At 57.3% G+C, this 19,434-nt stretch overlaps 3 protein-coding genes across 5 annotated transcripts in view; 2 read left to right on the forward strand and 1 right to left on the reverse strand.

Annotated features, from left to right (window-relative positions):
* GCAT (glycine C-acetyltransferase) overlaps positions 1-4,706 on the forward strand; it is a 13,623-nt gene extending 8,917 nt beyond the window's left edge. Inside the window, exons 3-9 of one of the 3 annotated variants that reach the window (XM_077807578.1) lie at positions 1-94; positions 1,030-1,176; positions 1,543-1,697; positions 2,544-2,626; positions 3,037-3,208; positions 3,731-3,852; positions 4,323-4,706. The exon at positions 1-94 is cut by the window's left edge and continues 8 nt beyond it. In XM_077807578.1, the coding sequence (XP_077663704.1) occupies positions 1-94; positions 1,030-1,176; positions 1,543-1,697; positions 2,544-2,626; positions 3,037-3,208; positions 3,731-3,852; positions 4,323-4,474 (925 nt within the window). In that variant the 3' untranslated portion in view covers positions 4,475-4,706. The remainder of the gene's footprint in view (positions 95-1,029; positions 1,177-1,542; positions 1,698-2,543; positions 2,627-3,036; positions 3,209-3,730; positions 3,853-4,322) is intronic. The other 2 variants (XM_077807579.1, XM_077807580.1) reach the window with 2 other exon arrangements.
* Positions 4,707-9,339: 4,633 nt separating this feature from the next.
* LOC144259367 (noggin-like) lies at positions 9,340-10,149 on the reverse strand. The gene has a single exon (XM_077807581.1). The coding sequence runs from the start codon at positions 10,147-10,149 to the stop codon at positions 9,340-9,342; it is 810 nt and encodes a 269-aa protein (XP_077663707.1).
* Positions 10,150-16,531: 6,382 nt separating this feature from the next.
* Positions 16,532-18,931, forward strand: GALR3 (galanin receptor 3). The gene is made up of 2 exons (XM_077807582.1): positions 16,532-16,881; positions 18,049-18,931. Exons 1-2 carry the CDS (start codon positions 16,532-16,534, stop codon positions 18,929-18,931), a joined length of 1,233 nt encoding a protein of 410 aa, XP_077663708.1.
* Positions 18,932-19,434: the final 503 nt, after the last annotated feature.

Here is a 19,434-nt window from a genome sequence, read left to right on the forward strand (position 1 = left end):
CAAGAACCTGGAGGAGAAGATCTCTCGTTTCCACCAGAGAGAAGACGCCATCCTCTATGCCAGCTGCTTTGATGCCAATGCTGGTATCTTTGAGGTTCATAGCGCATGTGTTGTGCTTTGTTTAGGGGGCAGCAAGGGCAAGGACCACATAGGCAACAAGTCAAGCTCCCAAAGCGGTTGCTTCTGCTGATGATCTAATTTCCCTCAGCGGGTTGCAGGCTGAAGTTAAGGGAGATGAGACAGGGACAGAGAGGAGGCCTAATGGCTCTGTGTGCTGCTGGGGCAGGGGGCTGAGTGCATCATGGAGGTAGTGCTCTCAGACAGGGAAGGGGTGGCATGGAGGTGTCATGGAGCTTTCTAGTCAGTCTTCATCTCCTCCTTCCTAGCAGGGGTGACCATCACAACGAATCCTAGGTTTTGGGTAGGCCTCTGCAGTGGAACCCATCCAGCTGTCTCCTCAGAGGGACTCAGCACTGTTGGCCACCTTCTGCAAGACCCCAACATCCCCAACCTGAGCTCTCTGCACCCGCTCATATGAGAATTCAAAACGGATGCAGCCACTCCACCTAAAAAGTAGGGGAAGCGGTTCATGCATACTGGCAAGGGTGGGTGAGGCCTGCAGCGGAGGATGGGTAGCCCCTTGTGGACGTATGGTGATGGCGAGGATCCCAAAAGTGTGGGGCAAGGGACAACTGTCCCTAGCTTAGGCCCAGCCCTGGAAGAGGAAGTCAGCACATCCTGCAGGGTTGGTAGAGATGTGGCTTATGGAACAAACCACACAAAGAATGCAAAGGGAGAGGAACCCCATGGCAAGGAAAAGGAGCTGAGAGATAGAAGTCTTAGTGGTGTATCGCATGACATGAGGAGAGACATGGTGCCCTGACCACCAATAGGGTGCAGAGGATTCTGGTGGTCGGCTAGTGATGCTGCCAAGCCAGGAGTTCTGTGATGACACAGAATTTTGCCCATGTATCCAGCAAGGACGCTCCCCCCGTAACCCACCGCAGCCCATTGTTTTGCTGTCCGCAGGCACTGCTGACCCCAGAAGACGCGGTGCTGTCGGATGAGCTGAATCACGCCTCCATAATTGACGGGATCCGCCTGTGCAAGGCCAATAAATACCGCTACAAGCACATGGACATGCAGGACCTAGAGGCCAAGCTGCAGGCCGCACAGGTACAAAGACGTGCTCTGCCCTGGGAGTACACTCAGTCTGTGACCCACTTCCAGTCTAGGAGCAAGGTGTCCATCCCCCAGAGAATAACCTTGCATCTTCTAGAGAAGTAACCCCCTTTGGCCAGCACTCGAAGCAGCCTTGCTAGACTCTAGCAAGAATCCAATCCTTTGCTCATTGGCGGGAGGAAGCCTGCCACAATGTGAGCTCAAGAATGGATGGAGGGGAGATGGTGGATGGGGGCCATATATTCATGTACCGGGAGTACTAGACCCCAGTCTCCATTTCCTCCCACTTCCCAAAGAGATTTGCTCAAGCAGTTGTCTTTACCCACGATCCCTTGCAACCTGCCACACACTCTTCCACAGAAACACCGCCTGAGGCTGGTGGCTACCGATGGCGCCTTTTCCATGGATGGTGACATCGCTCCATTGAAGGAGATCTGCAGCCTGGCCCAGAAATACCAGGCCCTCGTCTTCATCGATGAATGCCATGCCACTGGCTTCCTTGGGCCCAATGGGCGGTACGAGACCAGGCCTTCCTGCTAGTCCCATGTCTTACTCTCAGGGGCTAGACCAGCCACTGGTGTGAATATGGGGTTTCTTCCTTGTGGGGCTGTGGATTCTTAGAGACACTAGTCCTTGAAGGGATCCCCACCTGGCCACTGACCCTCCCCGACCTTACGAGATGGTAGCACCTTCCTTTCTCCACCTGTCTTTGTGTCAGGGAGTGGTATAACCGGGGTGGGCTCAGATTTTGGGGGTAGCGTTCTCAGTCTTGGGGTGTAGGTGGGCGGGGATTTGTTTGGAGCATACTCAGGGGCCGCGTCTCTGCTCTGACTTATGAAACCCCTGGTTTGCCGGGTGCAGGAAGTAAGAGCAGCCTGCCCTGGGGAGAGATGAGGATCCTACGCTCCAAGCCCCCAGTGCTGCCTTTGCTAACAGGGCTGGCTCCCTCCTGCAGGAGGCGACCTCACCCCATCTGGAGAGAGATCTCCCCTGAGGAGGCCAGCCAGGCTGGCTCAGCATGCTTCCCTGGCCTGCACCCTGCTGCTTTATGCTACTGCTGGATGGACAAGGCCTCCCACAGCACAGCACATTGGGATTTCACAGCCTGCACCCATAGCTACCGTCCTGGTTCTGCGTATCCTTCGTTTTAGCACGAAGCTGGCAGTGGGGATCCAAATAGGTAGCGATGCCCATTGGGTTAACCTGCCACTGGTGGCGTGGCTACTCCATCAGGACTAGGAAACACCAGAGCCACGCTGGAGAGAAAGTGGCAATGAACTGGTGCCAGGCCACAGCAACCACGGCCCAGTCCCCCGGGTCGGAGCAGCCAGGGCTGATGGGGTCGTGTTCTCTCCTTGCAGGGGTACTGATGAACTGCTGGGAGTAATGGACCAAGTGGACATTGTCAACTCAACGCTGGGGAAGGCACTTGGAGGAGCAGCAGGTTCAGATATTCCCCTTTCTGGGGCCTTGGCTTTTCTACGTGGCCCTGTACCCGGGAGCTCCCCGAAACCCTTCTGCCCCCCTCCCTTTAACAGTACAAAACTGATGGAAAGCACCAAGATGTGGACAGGAGCCGAAGGACCTGGACCCAACGAGGGTCACTACAGCAAGGGTGAAGGGGGCCTAGCAAGCCCTGCCATGTGCACCCTCTTCTGACCTTCCTTTGGAGACGTCACACCTGGGCACCCAAGGGGGAACCCATTAGTGAAACTAACCAGCTGGGATCCCAGGCTCTGCTGCCTGTGTTACGGGGGGGGGGGGGGGGGGGGGCGGAATTTCCCAGGGTCCTGTTGTTGGCTCTTCCTCCCCCTGTCCCTAATGACGCTCTGTTTCTGTCTCCTCCCCCTGCAGGTGGCTACACGACTGGTCCCAAGGCCCTTATCGACCTGCTGCGCCAGCGCTCCCGCCCATACCTCTTCTCCAACAGCCTGCCTCCCGCCGTCGTGGGCTGCGCCTCCAAGGCCCTGGACCTGCTCATGGAGAGCAATGCTATTGCGCAGTCCATGGTGGCCAAGACCAGGCGGTGAGGGCTGAGGACCTGGGATCCTGTCTCAGGGGGAGAGCCCCAACAAGCCCCTTCTCCATGCAGTCACTTCCCTGCCCATCTCACCCCCTTGGCCAGTAGACTCCTTTCTGCTCAGGAGTGAGTTGTTTCTGGTTCTTTATCCGTCCTCTGCTGATAGCACCACCTGTGGTTTCCATGGAGATGGCTGTGATATCACAGCCCTGGGATTACCTAGTGCGAGCTCCAGCATGACCCCACATGCCAGGCGCCTGTCTGGATGCAGAAGGCGCCATGATAGCCAGAGTGGCACAGCGGAGCCTGCCACGGGGCCTTTGAGGTGGGCAGAAAATAGGAGGGGATCTCAGAGGAACGGCCCCTTCCTCACGCAGGTTGGGTGGTGCGGCGTTTGATCCTGGCCATGGAGGAGCCAGGACGGTGCAGAGCCACACAGCTGCCAGAGCAGTGGGCTGATGGCTGAGGGGAAGGGCTTCCCCGAGCAGGGATGATGTGCTCCTCTTCCCTCCCCTGCCCCCCCTGCAGGTTCCGAAGCAAGATGGCTGCAGCTGGATTTAGCATCTCAGGGAATGATCACCCCATCTGCCCTGTGATGCTGGGCGAGGCCCGGCTAGCATCGGTGATGGCTGATGACATGCTGGAGAGAGGTAAACCTGGAGGGGGCTGGGGCTGTCAGGTGGTGGCGTCATGTGCAGATGAAGGGATGGCCTCTGATCCTCTTTCCCTGTAGCTATCTTACTCCATGTCTGGTAGCCGTATGGGATTTTCTGTACCTCCTCAGCCCCTCCAGCAATGGGGAAGTGCCCCGCTCTAGTTATTCCCTGCCACATTGCCTCTGTTTTGCTATGGGGCTTTGGAGAAGAAATTTTCCCCACCCTGCCACTCTGCTGGGCAGCACATACACCATTGGCCCTTCTCATTGCTTCCCTTGCAACTCTGTAGGGGGTGCCTCTCCAGTACCAGCATGGAGTTGTGTGCTGCAGTATCTGATCCCTGCTTACAGGGGGACAGGGGAGAGTGAGAAAAGGAGCTAAAACCCCTGAAGACCCCCTCCCACCAGTAAAGGAGCCCCAGTATTAATGTTTGCCTCCCCCTTGCACATGACTCTCATCACCAGGCATTTATGTCATCGGCTTCAGCTACCCTGTGGTCCCCAAGGGGAAGGCACGGATCCGGGTGCAGATCTCAGCCGTCCACAGCGAGGACGACATCGACCACTGCGTGGAGGCTTTCACAGAGGTGGGGCGTAAACATGGAGCATTGCCCTGAATAGCCAGCAGGCACAGGGGATGTGATGGGGCCTTTTCCAGCCTTTCCACAAGCAAGACTATGCCTAACCTGGGGAAGAACCATAACCAGAGTGTTGCCCAGAAGATAGTAGAATGTTGAAGATAAATGGATCCTGGCCTCTAGGAGGCATGAGCTACCATAGCGTTCACAGTGGTGGGGGGCGATGGTTTGGGGGTGGCTCTTCATGTTACAACACACATTAAAGATTCAACCAAGACATAAAATCCGCACAATCAAGCATCTTGGTGTGATTCTCCCATCCCAGGCCTGCAGTCTGTTCTTCCCTTCCTTCTGGCTGCTGCGGGCCATGGTGGGGAGCTTGGAGGGGGGGAAATGGTGTTGTCCCCTGAGGACAGTTGTGGGGGGTTAGAGCCTGCTGTTAGTAATCATTGTACACTTAAAGGGCATGGTTCATCTTAGCCCCTCTAAACAGCTCCAGTGGCATAAAGGGGCTGGAAAGCCGGCAGATCTGGCCCCCAGGGAATTCCCCCAGTGCAGAGGGGAGCTGGCATAACAGCTCTATGCCATGCCCGTTGGCACATCACCTCACTAACTGCTGTAAAGGGCCCATTAGCCCTGCCTGGGATGTTGGTGCCACTGTAGCTAGGGGCTTGGGGCCACTGTCCGGTAATAGTTTCCATGCTGCATTGGCCATTTCAAGCCCTTATGCTTAAGTTGCTGTCCTGGTCTCAGAACACTTCACCTCCCGTGTCTGTCTCGCCTGCTCCGTCTGTAGGAGGCAGAGGAAATGCAGCTCAGTAGGTAGACCAGCAGCATTGTACCCCGTGGCCTTCTGGGGTCTCGTCAGGACTAGGCCACCAGTAAAATGGGCTGGGTTGGTTCTCGGTACCGTTCTTACGCAGTCTACAAGCAATCAGCATCCAGTAGAGGGCGCTGCTGGCCAACGTCTCTTCATAGAAGAAGGCTGGGGAGGGAAGGAGGGGAGTTCACAGAGGCTGTGTTGTCTCCAGGGGTTGAGGAGATGATCGCATTTGATGACAGTAACCTATAATTTGGATTTATTTGTTGCAATTATAACATGCCAGAAAACATGGAGCGAGGTCGGGCGCTGGGACTTGTTCGTTCAAGCTCTTTGTGAGCAATTCCTTTTGCAGGAGCCAGAAGTGAACCCAAGACACCATGCAGGAGAATTTTTGGCATCGTCTTTGCTCTAAATCAGAAACCTCCCGCGTGTGTGCATGCATGCGGGCGCCCTGTGTTGGCACCGCTCTGCAGGGCAAGGCAGCACTAACGTTAGCTGGTAGCTAATCCTCCCTGCGTCCCTGGGAGCAGTGGTGGGAAGTGTTACTGCCCCTCTAGAGAGCAAGAGGTAGCCCCCAAGTTAAGGAGGTGCTGGCCTACACAAGGCCTGTAAGATTTGCCCCAGCCTCTTGAACTGTATCCAGTAGCAAACAGGGAGATATCTGAGGCCAGATGGTGCATGCTCAAGGCAGCCCACCTCGCTTAGGAGATGAGCAGCTGTATTTTGTCCCCTGTGAAGCTTCTAGATGGTCTTTTTTTACAAGTGAGAGCTCGGCATCTCTTGGTAGTTCTTTATCCAGTGATGCGGCTTGAAAATGAGTTGGCTCTGCTTGTCGAACTGCCACCAAGACACCTGTAAAAAGCGGCTGGAACAGGGAGGCAGAACTAGCCTGGTTGGTCTCCCCTGGTAGCTGCTGGCCCACAAGAGGCACCAGGAGAAAGCACCTGGGCAGCAGAGCCACCGCAGGGCCAGGTAGTCATTTCTTTCCTGTTACTTTTCCACATAAGCAATCACCGCAGTTGCCACATGGCCACTGGGCACTCGGGGGGGTGGGATGAGAGGTGATTGGGGGCCTGGGAAGGGAGCTATCCAGGAGGCAATCTCTGTTCAGACTTGGTCTCCACCACGAAAACAAATGGGAATTGCCCTGTTTTAAAATGACAGGGGGCTAAAGGATCAGGAGAACGTTTGCTCTGGTTCCCAAAGGGCTCCTGTGTGCGTGCTTCCCATCTGGTAAGCTCCAGCCTTGTGAAAACTCTCCAGTCATCAGAGCCTGCTGGCACCGGTGCTAACCGACTCAGAGCAAAACCCCTGCCCAGGGGCACCCCTAGCTGAGAGGGGGATAGCCGTGTCAGGGCCAGCATATGCAGAACAAGTCAGCTCTGTCTCATGGCCACAGAAAATTATGGGAAGCTGCCTGCCACTCAGGGGCCCCATTGTACCATAAAACCAGCAGGGAGGGGCTACGCCTCAGGGTGGGGGAGGTGCTTTGAGCCCCCGAGCAAAGCTTCCACCGTTTTAGTTATCTAAGCCACTTCTATCTTCTCCTGGCCTGTATTTACTTGTGCCCTTTTCTCCGCAGTAGGGGTAGTACACCTAGCCCTGGCCTTGCCCCTGCATCTGGCGCACTGTAGCAAACCTGCAGCAACTCTTCTGTTCCAGTCCTGGGTTCCCACACAGCTCTACCAAATGCTAATGTGCCCCATTCTTGGTTTGCAGCCCCCTGCTGCTCCAGACCTGCTCTCCCAGTGCCCTCAGTCCTGGTCTGCAGCTGTCCCTGCTATCCTAATCCAGCACCCATGTCAGCCAGGAGTATTGCTGAGCCAGCGCACACAGGTTGATGGTAGAAAGAGGAAGCAGATGGGAGAGGAGAAAGGCAGTGCCCCTTTTGCTGCTGCCAAACTCTCCCCTAGTAACAAGATCCCTGTGCCTCCTTCCTCAAGTGGCCCAGTTTAGCCTCTTCCCCCTCAACTGCCAAATCCCTCCCCAAGGGGCCAGCTCCCACAGCCCCACACCACCCAGCTGCCAGACCTGCCCAAACCTCCCCACTCCCTCTGCCACAGCTGCCTCCTCTGTCCCCTCCATCCTCCCGCTCCCCTTTAGCTGCCAAACCCTTTGTCTTCATCCAGGTCTTCCCCCAACAGCAGCTGTGGTTCAAGACCCAGCTGTGCAGTTTCTGCAACAGCGTGAGCAAAATGGGGAGATCTTGAGCAAGCAAGGGTTTGGAGAAATGAAATATTGCAAACAAATAATGCCCCGTCGATTGTGGGATTTGTGTTAACATTTAATTCACTCCAAAGCTCTCTGGTTCTCACCATTTCCTGGTGTATGTCACAGTGCTGCAGATGACGCAGCTTCTCACAGCGTGCCCCACGGAAATCAGAGGGTGCTTGCTGCTCGGCAGACTACACAAGGCCAAGGCCATGCATCCCCTGCTATTCTAGTCTAGGGCTCTCCCCAGCTCTGCTGATGCACCTCAGTCCTGATCTGCCGCTCTCTGCCTCCTATGCAGTCCAGCCCCTCGCAACCCACGCAGCGACACCGGTACATCTTGAGCCTGACCTGCAGCGACCGTATGCCTGACCTGCCACTGGTTGCAATGCGCACAGCCCTATCTCAAGCCAAATCTGCAGCTCCCCCTCATCCAATTCTGCGCAGAGGAAAAGACGTCTGTTAGTAGTGCGTTAGTGCTCTGCACTGGGCTGAGATCCACCGAGCTCATTTCATTACTGATGCCAAGGCAGCAGTTGAACCCAGTCCTCCAGAGCCCCATTAACTCTGCTGTACGCAGAGAAGACCTCAGCTGCGGGCAAGTATTTCACTGTAATTGGTATAGATCAGGACGGAGACACAGACCAAGCCCATGGGGAGAGCAGGGCTTGAATCAAGGTAGCCACAGAGGCTGCTGCAGGCCCAGAGATGAGAGGCACAGGGCTGCTTTGGGTTCATTTGTTTGGGCTGTGGCGGGAAACGGAGCCGACCCTGTCCCAAGTCCTTCACAGCAGATAAATCGCTCAAACAACAGGCAAGCACAAGGACTCCCTGTGTAAACAGCTAACCACTGCCCTTCCTGCTTCTGGCTGTCTCTCTTCTTGCTCCCAGGTAAGGAATAGGGGACAGAGGGAGCAGAAGTGACCCCACTTCCGAGAGTCCATGCCAGTGCCCAGTAACCTTCATGGGAAGGCTCCCATGATTGGTTCCCATGAGTGCAGTGGGCTCTGGTTCAGGCCCATAGTACAGAACCCACCTCCTCCCAATGCAGCCCTGCCCTGCTCTGCCACCACAGGGAACCCTCCAGTTTAACCGAGCAGCACAGCACCCACTTCCCTTTGGGATTAGCCTTGCTGTGGTAGCACTGGGAACAAGCCGATGTCCTGAAGTGGGGATTCGAACCTATGACCCATAAGCAAAGGCTTAGCAGGCTGTGCCACTTAGCCAAGCAGCTGTGGATAGCAAAGGGATCAGTTTGGCTCCAGTTATGTATTAAATGCCACAGACTCCTACAAGTTCTTATTCTGTATCTTTATTGCTCCACACACACAGCAGGGCTTCCTTTTGGTAGTAATCATAGCCAGCATTTCTGTAGTACCTTACCCCCATGGATCCCAAAGCCTTAGTATTATGAATCTAAACCTGAGATGACTATTGATGCCTCCAGTTCCCATGGCACTCTGTTCCTGGATTCATTCCCTTGGATATGGGTGGGGAGCCCAAGTTCTGGCTTCCCCCTCTTCTGTAAATTTCTAGGGATCCCCAGCTTTCCACAGCCTCAGAATTTCCTCCAGGAGGATGCTGGATCCCGGCTGTAGTGGATGGAGAGATTAGAGGAGTATCTCTCCGTGATTTCTTGCTGGTCCAGGTGGAGATGAGAACATCTGGAGAGGACTCCCAGCTCTATCTGCAGTAAGGAACGTGGGTGGGGTCATGCCATCCTTCGCTCAGCCTCTCACGCCCTGGCTGCGCAGGCGATTTCAAACTGCTGCAGCATGATAGCAAACCCCTGAAGGAGCACCAAGGTGGCAATGCACCCATGACCTCACCCCTCCAGTGGGGGAAGAGCCCCCTGCCCCTCACTGTCCTATTACCGACAGGAGCACTTGCAAGCAGACACTACTGGGTAGGGAATCTGCCTCCAGGTGCATTGCTGGAGAGTCCTGCCCGTGTCTATGGCTGGGTCCTTGCCCATCCAGCAATGCCAGACCAGGAGCTTGATGTGGGTGAACTGGGCAGGACGGCAGGTCATGCCAGGAGGCCAGGAGCAGCCAGTGTGGGAGGTGTCACACTCTGTGTGGCGGACCCAACGTGGCCAGAAGACAGGCCCCAGATCCACCCAGGATGAGGTCAGGTGGCAGGTGGCGCTGTCCACCAGCCACCGACGGAGGCGGTGGGCAACAGCTTGGCTTAGGTTGCTGGCCGTCCTCTCCTCCAGGGGCAGCAGGATAGGAAGCTCCACGTTTTCAGCCTCTTGCAGCAGCTTCTTCCGGTAACGGCTGGTGCCATCTGCCAGGTCCTGGCTCAGGGTGCCCAGCTGCTCCAGGCTGGTGTTGCGGCTTCGTGGATCCTGCGAGGACATCCAGAAGGGGTCGTATGAGGGGCCCAGCAGCTTCAACAACCGAGGGGCCCTGAGATGCTTGGGCTTGGGGGCGTAGTGGTAGTCATTGGGAGAGCGGGACAGGCTATACGGCCTCATGTGGGCAGATGGCTTGCTCCGGATGAGGTGGACATCAGGATTGGGTGGGGTGGTCTCACTGATCTTCTCAGGCTGCAGAAGGTCCTCACTTAGGGGAAGGTCTCCCTCCTGGGAGAGGAGAGAGGCTCCAGAGGGAAGAGGCCCCTGGCCCCAGCTCCCCAGCAGCAGCAGGCAAATGAGACCTGCTCTGGCCACCTCCATGATGGGTGCAGCTCCTTCGGGGCTCCCCTTGCGTGTGTCTTGCTGCAGGCTGGCACTCCGAGTTCCCTCCCGCTACCTCTCTGGTTATCAGTGGATCCCTTTGGCTGAGAGAAATCCGTCCCCTTTCCCCTCATTACAGAGTCTGATACCAGACACTGCTGCAGCTCACAGAGACACAACCAGCGAATCACAGGGACACTTCCCCCCCACCCCCCGGCTGGCTGGGTGTAGAGGCAGTGGGTGATGCCAAGTGCAGCAGGTGCAGCTACAGGAGTATGGGTGGTGCTGAGTGGTAGGATTAGAGTGAGTTTTGCTGACTGTAGAGCTACAGTAAGTGCTGCTGGGGTATTGTGGGTGCTGCTGGGTCCCAAAGGTGCTGCTGGCGGTGTAGGGAAGCTGCTTGGTGGAGGGGGGGTAAGTGGGGATGTAAAGATGTTCCTGCATGTTGGGGTGCAACAGGTCCTGCTTGGCAAGGAGGGACGGTGGGTGTTGCTGGGGAAGTGGGGCTATGGCAGGGTATGGCTGAGGTTGAAGATGTGCTGCTGGTTGTCGAGGTGCGATGGGTGCTGCTGAGGCTGTAGGTCCAGCAGTTGAGGCTGGAGGTGCTGCTGGAAGCACCATCCGTTGCTGGGTGTTGGGGGAAATCTCACGGCTAAGCCCTGTTGAGCAGAGTTGCCAGAGCAGGCAGCACCCAGGGGAGTGGGAGTGTGAGACCACTCGCCATACAGAGTGAATTTGAATAGCTGCTTGCCTCGGTGCATCCCAGCAGCGCTTAATTTGTAATGAAAGAGGTGCCGGGGCTTAAGCAATTAGGTGCTGGGGATCAAGCACTTTTTAAATTTTAATAAGTGATGTGGTAAGCCCAAATAAAGCACTGCATCCCGGCCACCTGGGAAAGCTCCCTCCTGTATGAAGCGGTGCTGCATCCATTAGCCCAACATGGGACTGGGCCCTTGGAGAAGGGAGAGAAGTGGATGGCAGGGGCGGAAGGGTTAGTTACTCACCCTCCCCAGCGCGTGCCTCTCCCAGCAGCGATTGTGTGTTCCCCAGAGGGATGGGGAGAAGCCACGATTGAGAGACTTGGGAGCCATCTCATCTAAACTCCCTTGGGGAGCAGGGGAATGAGAGGAGACAGGAACTCCCTTCTTGACCTGCGCCTTGACAAGGCCACATGCCTCCAAGCCGCCTGTTCTCATAGCCACAAGAGTACTGGGGTCAGGCAGACACACAGCCTCTGGGGCCCTTCATTGCCCTCCCTGGCTGCTTCAGAGTTTAACCCTGTGTGTTTAACTAGCCTACCCAGCCCCGGGCCCCGGGGAGGGGGGCTGGAGTCCTTGCACACCCCATGCTCTCTGAGGGGTTACTGCCATGGCTGAGCTGGGCTCATGATGCCCTTGGTGCTCTGGCCTGTGTGTTAGTGTCACCGCAGGGCCCACAAGCGGCTCTGCCTGCGACCCCTCGAGTCCCACCCCACACACCTCCCCTCCCCAGGCGTCCCAGCAACTCCTGCCGGGGAAGGTGCCACCCCTCCTCCAACAAGCCACTCTAGCCCCTGTGTGTCTGGCTGCCTGCAGGGTGTCCCCCCGCCCCGTTACCCCATGCCCCCAGGGGACCCCCAGCACCCTCTGCTGGGGGAGCTGAGCCGCTGGGGGGGACACGTGCGGCAGCTCCGTCCTCCCCTCGGTGCCGGCCAGGCTCATGACGAGCCTGGGGGCGCTGAGGCTCTGTACCCCAGCGGGCGGGGGGCAGGGCCCGGCGGCAGATCGGCTGGGCCGGGCCACCCTTTACTTCCCATGGGGGCTGGGCCGGGCCAGGCCAGCGGGTCGCTGCGGGCTCTGGGGGAGTTTCTGCCCGTGTGAGCCACCAGCCTGCTGTGCCGCGGGGGAAGGGGGCGCTGGACGCCGGGCGCGGGGGAGTGAACGCCGGCGCCGGCCTCCCGGAGCGGGGAGCAGCGCGGCCGGCGGGCGGCGCCGGGAAGGAGGGAGCCGGGGGGGGGGGCCCGCGCCACGTGCGGGAGGCGCAGCTCAGGCAAACTCCGGGTCCCCGCTGGCCCGTGCGGAGGGAGCGGGATCGCAGCGCCCCGGCCCCGCGGGGCTCCCCCGGCGCGAGGCGCAGGTGAGTGGGCGGGGCCGGGCCGGGCTGGCGGAGGCGGCGCGCTCGCTCTTCCCTTGCTCCGAGTCCTGCCCCGTCCGCGGGGCCCGGGGGGAGCGAGCGCCCCGCTGCCAGCGCCCGCGACTCGACGGGGAGAGCGACAGAGCCCGCCCGCTGCTGCCGTGCGGCTCCGGGCTGGGGGGATGCTGGGGGAGGGGGAGAGCTGGGGGGACAGGGGCCTGTGTGGGGCAGGGGGGATGCTGGGGGAGGGAGAGAGCTGGGGGGACAGGGGCCTGTGTGGGGCAGAGGGGATGCTGGGGGAGGGGGAGAGCTGGGGGGACAGGGGTCCGTGTGGGGCAGGGGGGATGCTGGGGGAGGGGGAGAGCTGGGGGGACAGGGGCCTGTGTGGGGCAGAGGGGATGTTGGGGGAGGGGGAGAGCTGGGGGAACAGGGGTCTGTGTGGGGCAGGGGGGATGCTGTGGGAGGGGGAGAGCTGGGGGGACAGGGGTCTGTGTGGGGCAGGGGGGATGCTGGGGGAGGGAGAGAGCTGGGGGGACAGGGGTTTGTGTGGGGCAGAGGGGATGCTGGGGGAGGGGAAGAGCTGGGGGGACAGGGGTCCGTGTGGGGCAGGGGGGATGCTGGGGGAGGGGGAGAGCTGGGGGGACAGGGGCCTGTGTGGGGCAGAGGGGATGTTGGGGGAGGGGGAGAGCTGGGGGGACAGGGGCCTGTGTGGGGCAGAGGGGATGTTGGGGGAGGGGGAGAGCTGCGGGGACAGGGGTCTGTGTGGGGCAGGGGGGATGCTGGGGGAGGGAGAGAGCTGGGGGGACAGGGGTCTGTGTGGGGCAGGGGGGATGCTGGGGGAGGGGGAGAGCTGGGGGGACAGGTGTCTGTGTGGGGCAGAGGGGATGCTGGGGGAGGGGGAGAGCTGGGGGGACAGGTGTCCGTGTGGGGCAGAGGGGATGCTGGGGGAGAGCTGGGGGGACAGGTGTCCGTGTGGGGCAGAGGGGATGCTGGGGGAGAACTGGGGGGACAGGTGTCTGTGTGGGGCAGAGGGGATGCTGGGGAAGGGGGAGAGCTGGGGGGACAGGTGTCCGTGTGGGGCAGAGGGGATGCTGGGGGAGAGCTGGGGGGACAGGTGTCCGTGTGGGGCAGAGGGGATGCTGGGGGAGAACTGGGGGGACAGGTGTCTGTGTGGGGCAGAGGGGATGCTGAGGGGGAGCTATGGAAACAGGTCTCTCTGTGAGCAGGGGTGCTGGAACAATTTGTAGGGGAGGAGGGTTGCTGAGAGCCATTGAACTAAACTGTAAACCTTGGATAGGATGGAAACTGCTTTACAGCAGGGGTGCGGGAGCCCCCATAGTTCCAGCACCTATGGCTGTGTGAGGCAGAGCAGGCTCTGGAGTGAGAGCTATGGGGACGGGTCTCTCTATGTTGAGCACAGGGGACCCAGGGTGGGCCGGGAATCTGTGAGGACAGGTCTCTCCTTATGGGGCAGAGAGGATGCTGGGGGGAAGATCTACAGGGACAGGTCTCTCTGTGTGGGGCAGAGGGGATTCTGGGAGGGAAAGCTGTGGAGACAGGTTTCTGCATGTGGGGCAGAGGGGATTCTGAGAGCTGTGGGGACTGGTCTCTCTGTTTGGGGCAGAGGGGATTCCGGGGAGGAAGACCTCTGGGGAGATGCTCACTCCATGTGGGGCAGAGGGGACTCTGGGGTCGGGGGCAGGGATCTATGGGCATAGGGGATAGAGGGGATTCTGAAAAGCTATGGGGACAGATCTCTCTGTGTGGGGGAGAGAAGATGCTGGGGTGGGGGAGATGTATGGGGACAAGTCTCTCCATGTGGTGCAAAGTTTACTCAGGGATGAGAGCTCTGGGGACAGGCCTCCCCCCTGTGTGGAGCAGAGGGGATTCTGGGGGGTGAGAGGTGTGGGGGGAAGAGAGGACGCTGGGCGGGAGAGCTGTGGGAACAGGTCTCCCCCAGTGTGGGCCAGAGGTACAGAGTCAGCCCCTCGAGAGCCAGGAGCGCAGAGACAACCTACTGGAGTGATAGAGAGGGTTTTACAAATGAGAGGGAAAGCCCTGGTCCTGGCTGGAGTAACACAGAAGAAACTCTGGGGACTCGTGGCACCCATAAAAAGTTGATCAGATGTTGCTTGGTAACAGTGTCGTTCCCTCATAATTACTGATCAACCAATGACAATTTATTCTGCTGCTGTAATAATAATAATAAGAAGAAGAAGATCATCTGATATAGGGTACGATGCTTGTGCCTCATTGGTGACGTGCACTGTCACGCAATGCTCTGCTTGAGGCCATTGTGTGCGCGAAGTCCTGGAATTAACCAGACTACTCCAGTTTCCTGCTCATGTAATTGAACTTAGCTTCTTAATGATTATTACTTTGTCTTACGGTAGTGCCTAGAGGAGCCAGCCGAGACCATTCTGCTAGGTGCTATATAAACACATAGAGAGAGATAGTCCCTGCCTCAGAGAGCTCACAATCTAAATTGACAGGTCAGATGAAGGGTGGGAGGAAGGGAAATGGGTGCAAAGTGGGACAGTGACTTGCTCGAGGTCACAGAGACAGGAGTAGAACCCAGGTCTCCTGATGCCCAGGCCTGGGCTGTGTCCACTGAACAAAACTGCCTCTGCTCATACAAAACTGGTCATTTTTCTAATTCATCCCTGGATCTCTGATTACTTCAAACATGGCAAGAGGCAGCCATCCCCTGGTGTGGGACACCGAGTGATCTCTAGATGCTGGCCCCTCCCCTGTATAGAACAGTGGGGACGCTGGGTTGAAAGAGAGAGCGCTAAGCCCTCTTTGGTGTGGGACAGAGCAGAGGGAGCCGGGCTGGAGGGTGCTGGGGTCATGCATGGTGGTTTGCTCTGGTAAGGAAGGGCTGATTGTGTCCCTCCTAACTTAGATGGTAGAACCCCTCAGCCTAGTAGACCTCCCTGCTATCAGAGCTGGTTAGGTGATGCTGTGGGGATAGAAGGTGCAGCGTCCCTTTCCCCGCCCCCAAGGGCTGCCTCCTCCTTCCCTGGGGGCCTCTGCTGAGCCCCTGTCAAAGGAAAGCTGAGATTAAAACTCACTAAAACAAGAAATCCCAAGAGGTTTAACGGCTTTGGGAATGTGATGGAGTAAAGGGGGTCAAGTGGTGCCTGGCAGAGGCTCCCCCCACCAGCGGCCGGTGTCACTGTTGGTACTTGCACCCTTGCAGTTTTGGCTGGTGCAGGAGGAGGTCTTGGATTCAGCACAGCTAGGGTCCCTGTGGTGACCTAAAGCCAAGCAAATCCTGACTGGCTGATCCCAGTAGAAGTCCAGCCAATTACATCACAGTGGATGAAGGGACTTGGCATCTCTTGATGTCATCATTAAATCAGCTTATTGGATGCTGACGTCTAATGGGAGATGGGACCTCAGGGGCCACAAGGGAGTGAAAGGCCTTGTTCTTAGTTTAGCAGGGTGTCAAAGGCTATGACCCTCCGCTGTGCTCTGATGTGACAGCAGGCCAGGGTTCGACTCATAGTGACCAGCAAACACACTGCAGTCTCACCCCAAACGCCACTGCACCTCAGTCACCTCACTGGGGTGTCCCTGTGCATGTGTTTGCTCTGGCCAGAACTGGCCCTTGGTTTTGTGGAGCTCTGTGTGAAGTGACAACTCCTGCCCCACTCAGGTTCAAGCCTCACCTCCCTGTATCCGCAACTCTGCCAGTCTCCTCCTCCCTGCCTGTGACCCCCTCAGGCTGTAGCAAATCCCTCTCAGCTCTGAGTGAGGCTCTGTGGCTCCTGGGGACCCTTCCTCATACGGGCCAGGAGATGGCGCCAAAGTGCAGTTTTCTAAGCGGGGGTAGGAAGAGCTGTTATGAAATTCACCCCCTGCCACTGCCCTTGGGCTCCAGACTCAAACGGGACCATGGACAGGGGCCCAGGGATGGGGCCCAGTATGATGGGTCGGTGGGAGTGTGAAGTGAGACCCTGGAAGGGCAGGGATCTATGCAGCTGCATGGGCCTAAAGGCACCACCGCTCCTTTACAGTAGCATAGCCAAAATGCACACTAAAGCCTCTCACTGGGAGGCTCATGGGTTCGCCTTGCTGAGACACCCCAGAGGGGTGTTCGCTCCAGCTAGGCGGAGTCAATAGGAGCAGGGCTGACAGTAGCTGCTGTGTTCTCCACTGAGAGGTGTTCTTGTGCTGCTGGTACCCAGCGGACGCTGGAGATGCACAGTGGACCTGCTGTTTTTCTCTCTTCCCTCCCTTGCCAGGCCCACTGTCTGATGGGGAGATGCCAGAGAGCTGGAATGCCTCCTCCAACAGCCTGGAGGTGCGAGCTGCAGGCATCATCGTGCCAGTGGCCTTCTCCCTCATCTTCCTCCTGGGCACAGTGGGGAATGGGCTGGTGCTGGCTGTGCTGCTGCGAAATGGCCAGGTGAAGTACAACACCACCAACCTGTTCATCCTCAACCTGGCCATGGCGGACCTCTGCTTCATCATCTGCTGCGTCCCCTTCCAAGCCACCATCTACACACTGGACGGGTGGCTCTTCGGCCCCTTCGCCTGCAAGGCTGTGCACTTCCTCATCTACCTCACCATGTATGCCAGCAGCTTCACCCTGGCAGCCGTCTCTGTCGACAGGTGAGCAATGTTCTCTCTAATGTCTGACAGGCCGTGTGTGCAAAAAATTTCTTCTGTGCAAATTGTTGTGCTTCTGTGCAAATTTTTGTGCGCGCGGTGTTTTGCCGTGTGCGCGGGGTTTACGATCTGTGTGCGCCCGCACAGCTTAGAGGGTACAGTGCAGGTGAGCCTCCTCCACCCTTCCCCAGTCACGCTTTGGGTCTCTTGCTTCAGTTCAAGAGACTGGATTGGCATGGCGAGGTAAGTGTAGGAGAAAAGCAGACCCCACCCATGTCTGTCAGGAGCGGGCACAACCCACCCAGGACAGGGTCACTCACTGTGTCTGGGGTTTGATCCCCAGTGGCCACTTGTCACTGCTGTCCATTTCTGACCCAGTGGCAGGCCGTTGCACAGGGCCATGCATGTGCTCTTACCCTCAACCACAATCCTAGCAGATCTACCCTGACCCATTCCACAGAGCTTTCTCACCTTCCACCTCCATCCCCTCCCTTGACTCATTCCACAAGTCTCCCTTCTCTGCCAACCCAGAGATTTCTCCTCCCAGCTCTCTCCATTCTCCCTTCCCCTTGTAAACCTCTCTCGTTATCCCTCTCCCCCATTTCCCTTTCCTCTCTCCTGCCTTCTCTGTTGCTCCTCACCTCCTGCTTCTCCTCTCTCTCAGCACCCAAAACAAGCTCTCCCACAGTCTGCTTACCCAGCCCTTTCTCTTCCTTGCTGGGGAGAGGTTGGTTTGTTCTTCCAGACAGGAGTGGACTGAGGCTGGATTTCTGCTCTCCAAACCCATCAGTCCCCCAGGCCCAATGCAGCAGGGTGCTAGTGAGGAAACTAGAATCTCTCCCATGGCTGACTGAGGAGGATCAAAGAGTCCATTGAGTGGAGGAGGGATTGGGGGAAGAATGCTTGGGTGGTGGAAGGAAGAAAGAAAGAAAGAAAGAAAGAAAGAAAGAAAGAAAGAAAGAAAGAAAGAAAGAAAGAAAGATCAAATTGACCAGGGGTTTCTGCTTAATCCTCCCTTCCAAGGGATGGAGGAGGGAAGATGAGAGGCCCCACTGGAGACAGCACCTGGGAGGGGGCTACATGGAACAGCAGGACAGTGACCGTGAAGTTCCTTTGCTGACTCATTTGTTTTGCTGTTTAAACCCCACCTCACCCCATCCCACGCTGCAGGTACCTGGCCATTCGCTACCCGCTGAAATCCCGGGATCTCCGGACCTCCTGGAATGCAGTGGTTGCCATCATAGTGATCTGGACCCTGTCACTGCTCTTCGCAGGGCCCTACCTCAGCTACTACCAGATTGTCCACTACCATGGGGTGCCCATCTGTGTCCCCATCTGGGAGGACCAGCACCGGAAGATCCTGGACATCCTCACCTTTGTGTTTGGGTACCTCCTGCCTGTGGCTGTCGTGAGCTTGGCTTATGCCAGGACCATCAAGTTCCTGTGGACCTCAGTAGACCCTGTCGAGAGAATCTCAGAGTCCCGTAAGGCCAAGTGCAAGGTCACCAAGATGATTGTGGCTGTGGCCATACTCTTCTGCCTCTGCTGGCTGCCCCACCACCTGGTCATCCTATGCTTTTGGTTTGGCTACTTCCCCTTCAACCGAGTCACTTATGCCTGCCGCCTGGCCTCCCACTGCCTGTCATATGCCAACTCCTGCCTCAACCCCATTGTCTATGCCCTCATCTCTAAGCATTTCCGCAAGAAGTTCAAGCTGGTCTTCACTTGCCTCCTCTTCCAGAACAAGAGCAGGAAGAAGAAGAGAGCTGGCAATAAAGTCCACGTGACCAATGTGGCCAACAATGCTGTAGGTGCGTATGGAGGGAACACCGAGGTCTCACAGATCCAGGAGGAGAATGCCAGGTGCTGCCAGGGCCTGCTGCGGAAAGATGCTGAAGACACCCATCTCCCTGAGGCATGGACTCATCAGCTACAGGACACCACTGCCTCTGCTCAGAGAGGACTGCTGGCTGAAGAAAGTTCTGTAACAAATGGCAACCCACTGGCTGTGACCTCACCAGGAAGATCTCAGGGCCTGCTGACCCTCCACTGATAATATAAACCAAGAGGAGAAATGCATAATCCAGTGGGGGAGTCACCCTTCCACCCCTGTGTATGCAAGCAGATTGAAGGATGTAGCCATTGGGAAATTGCACTGCAGTGATGGCTAATCTTAACAGTGTCAGCTGTGGCTTTTTTATGATCGTTCCACCCTTATCCACTTCCCTGTACCATTCTTGTGGGAGCAGTGGAATCCGTCAATGGAAATTCAGAAAGTAGGAGCATGCTAACATAAAAACAAGAGACATGGAGAACTAGACACAGCATGATCCCTGGGGAAAGGACTGGACTCCCATTGCCCTGGGCACGATATTGAAAATATGTAGCGAGGAGAAGGGGAAGGAGTTTTACCACCATGTGTGATATGACACCACACAATTAACGGTGTGATCCAGTGTAAGGCACTGCCCACATATTGGGGTTCAAAGATTTGAACTTCCCTCTTGAGATTAATTAGCCCCTCGATAAGCCCTGTGTGGGTGTCTGTTGCTCACA

This window comes from Eretmochelys imbricata, chromosome 1 (genome assembly GCF_965152235.1).
Source record: "Eretmochelys imbricata isolate rEreImb1 chromosome 1, rEreImb1.hap1, whole genome shotgun sequence".
Classification (NCBI taxonomy): Eukaryota; Metazoa; Chordata; order Testudines; family Cheloniidae; genus Eretmochelys; species Eretmochelys imbricata.

Bases quoted from the DNA above. Each gene is read 5' to 3' on its own strand.
- GALR3 (XM_077807582.1), top strand. From the start codon at position 16,532: ATGCCAGAGAGCTGGAATGCCTCCTCCAACAGCCTGGAGGTGCGAGCT. The intron at 16,882-18,048 runs GTGAGCAATGTT...CCCACGCTGCAG, and splicing joins GCAGCCGTCTCTGTCGACAG to GTACCTGGCCATTCGCTACC.
- LOC144259367 (XM_077807581.1), bottom strand. From the start codon at position 10,149: ATGGAGGTGGCCAGAGCAGGTCTCATTTGCCTGCTGCTGCTGGGGAGC.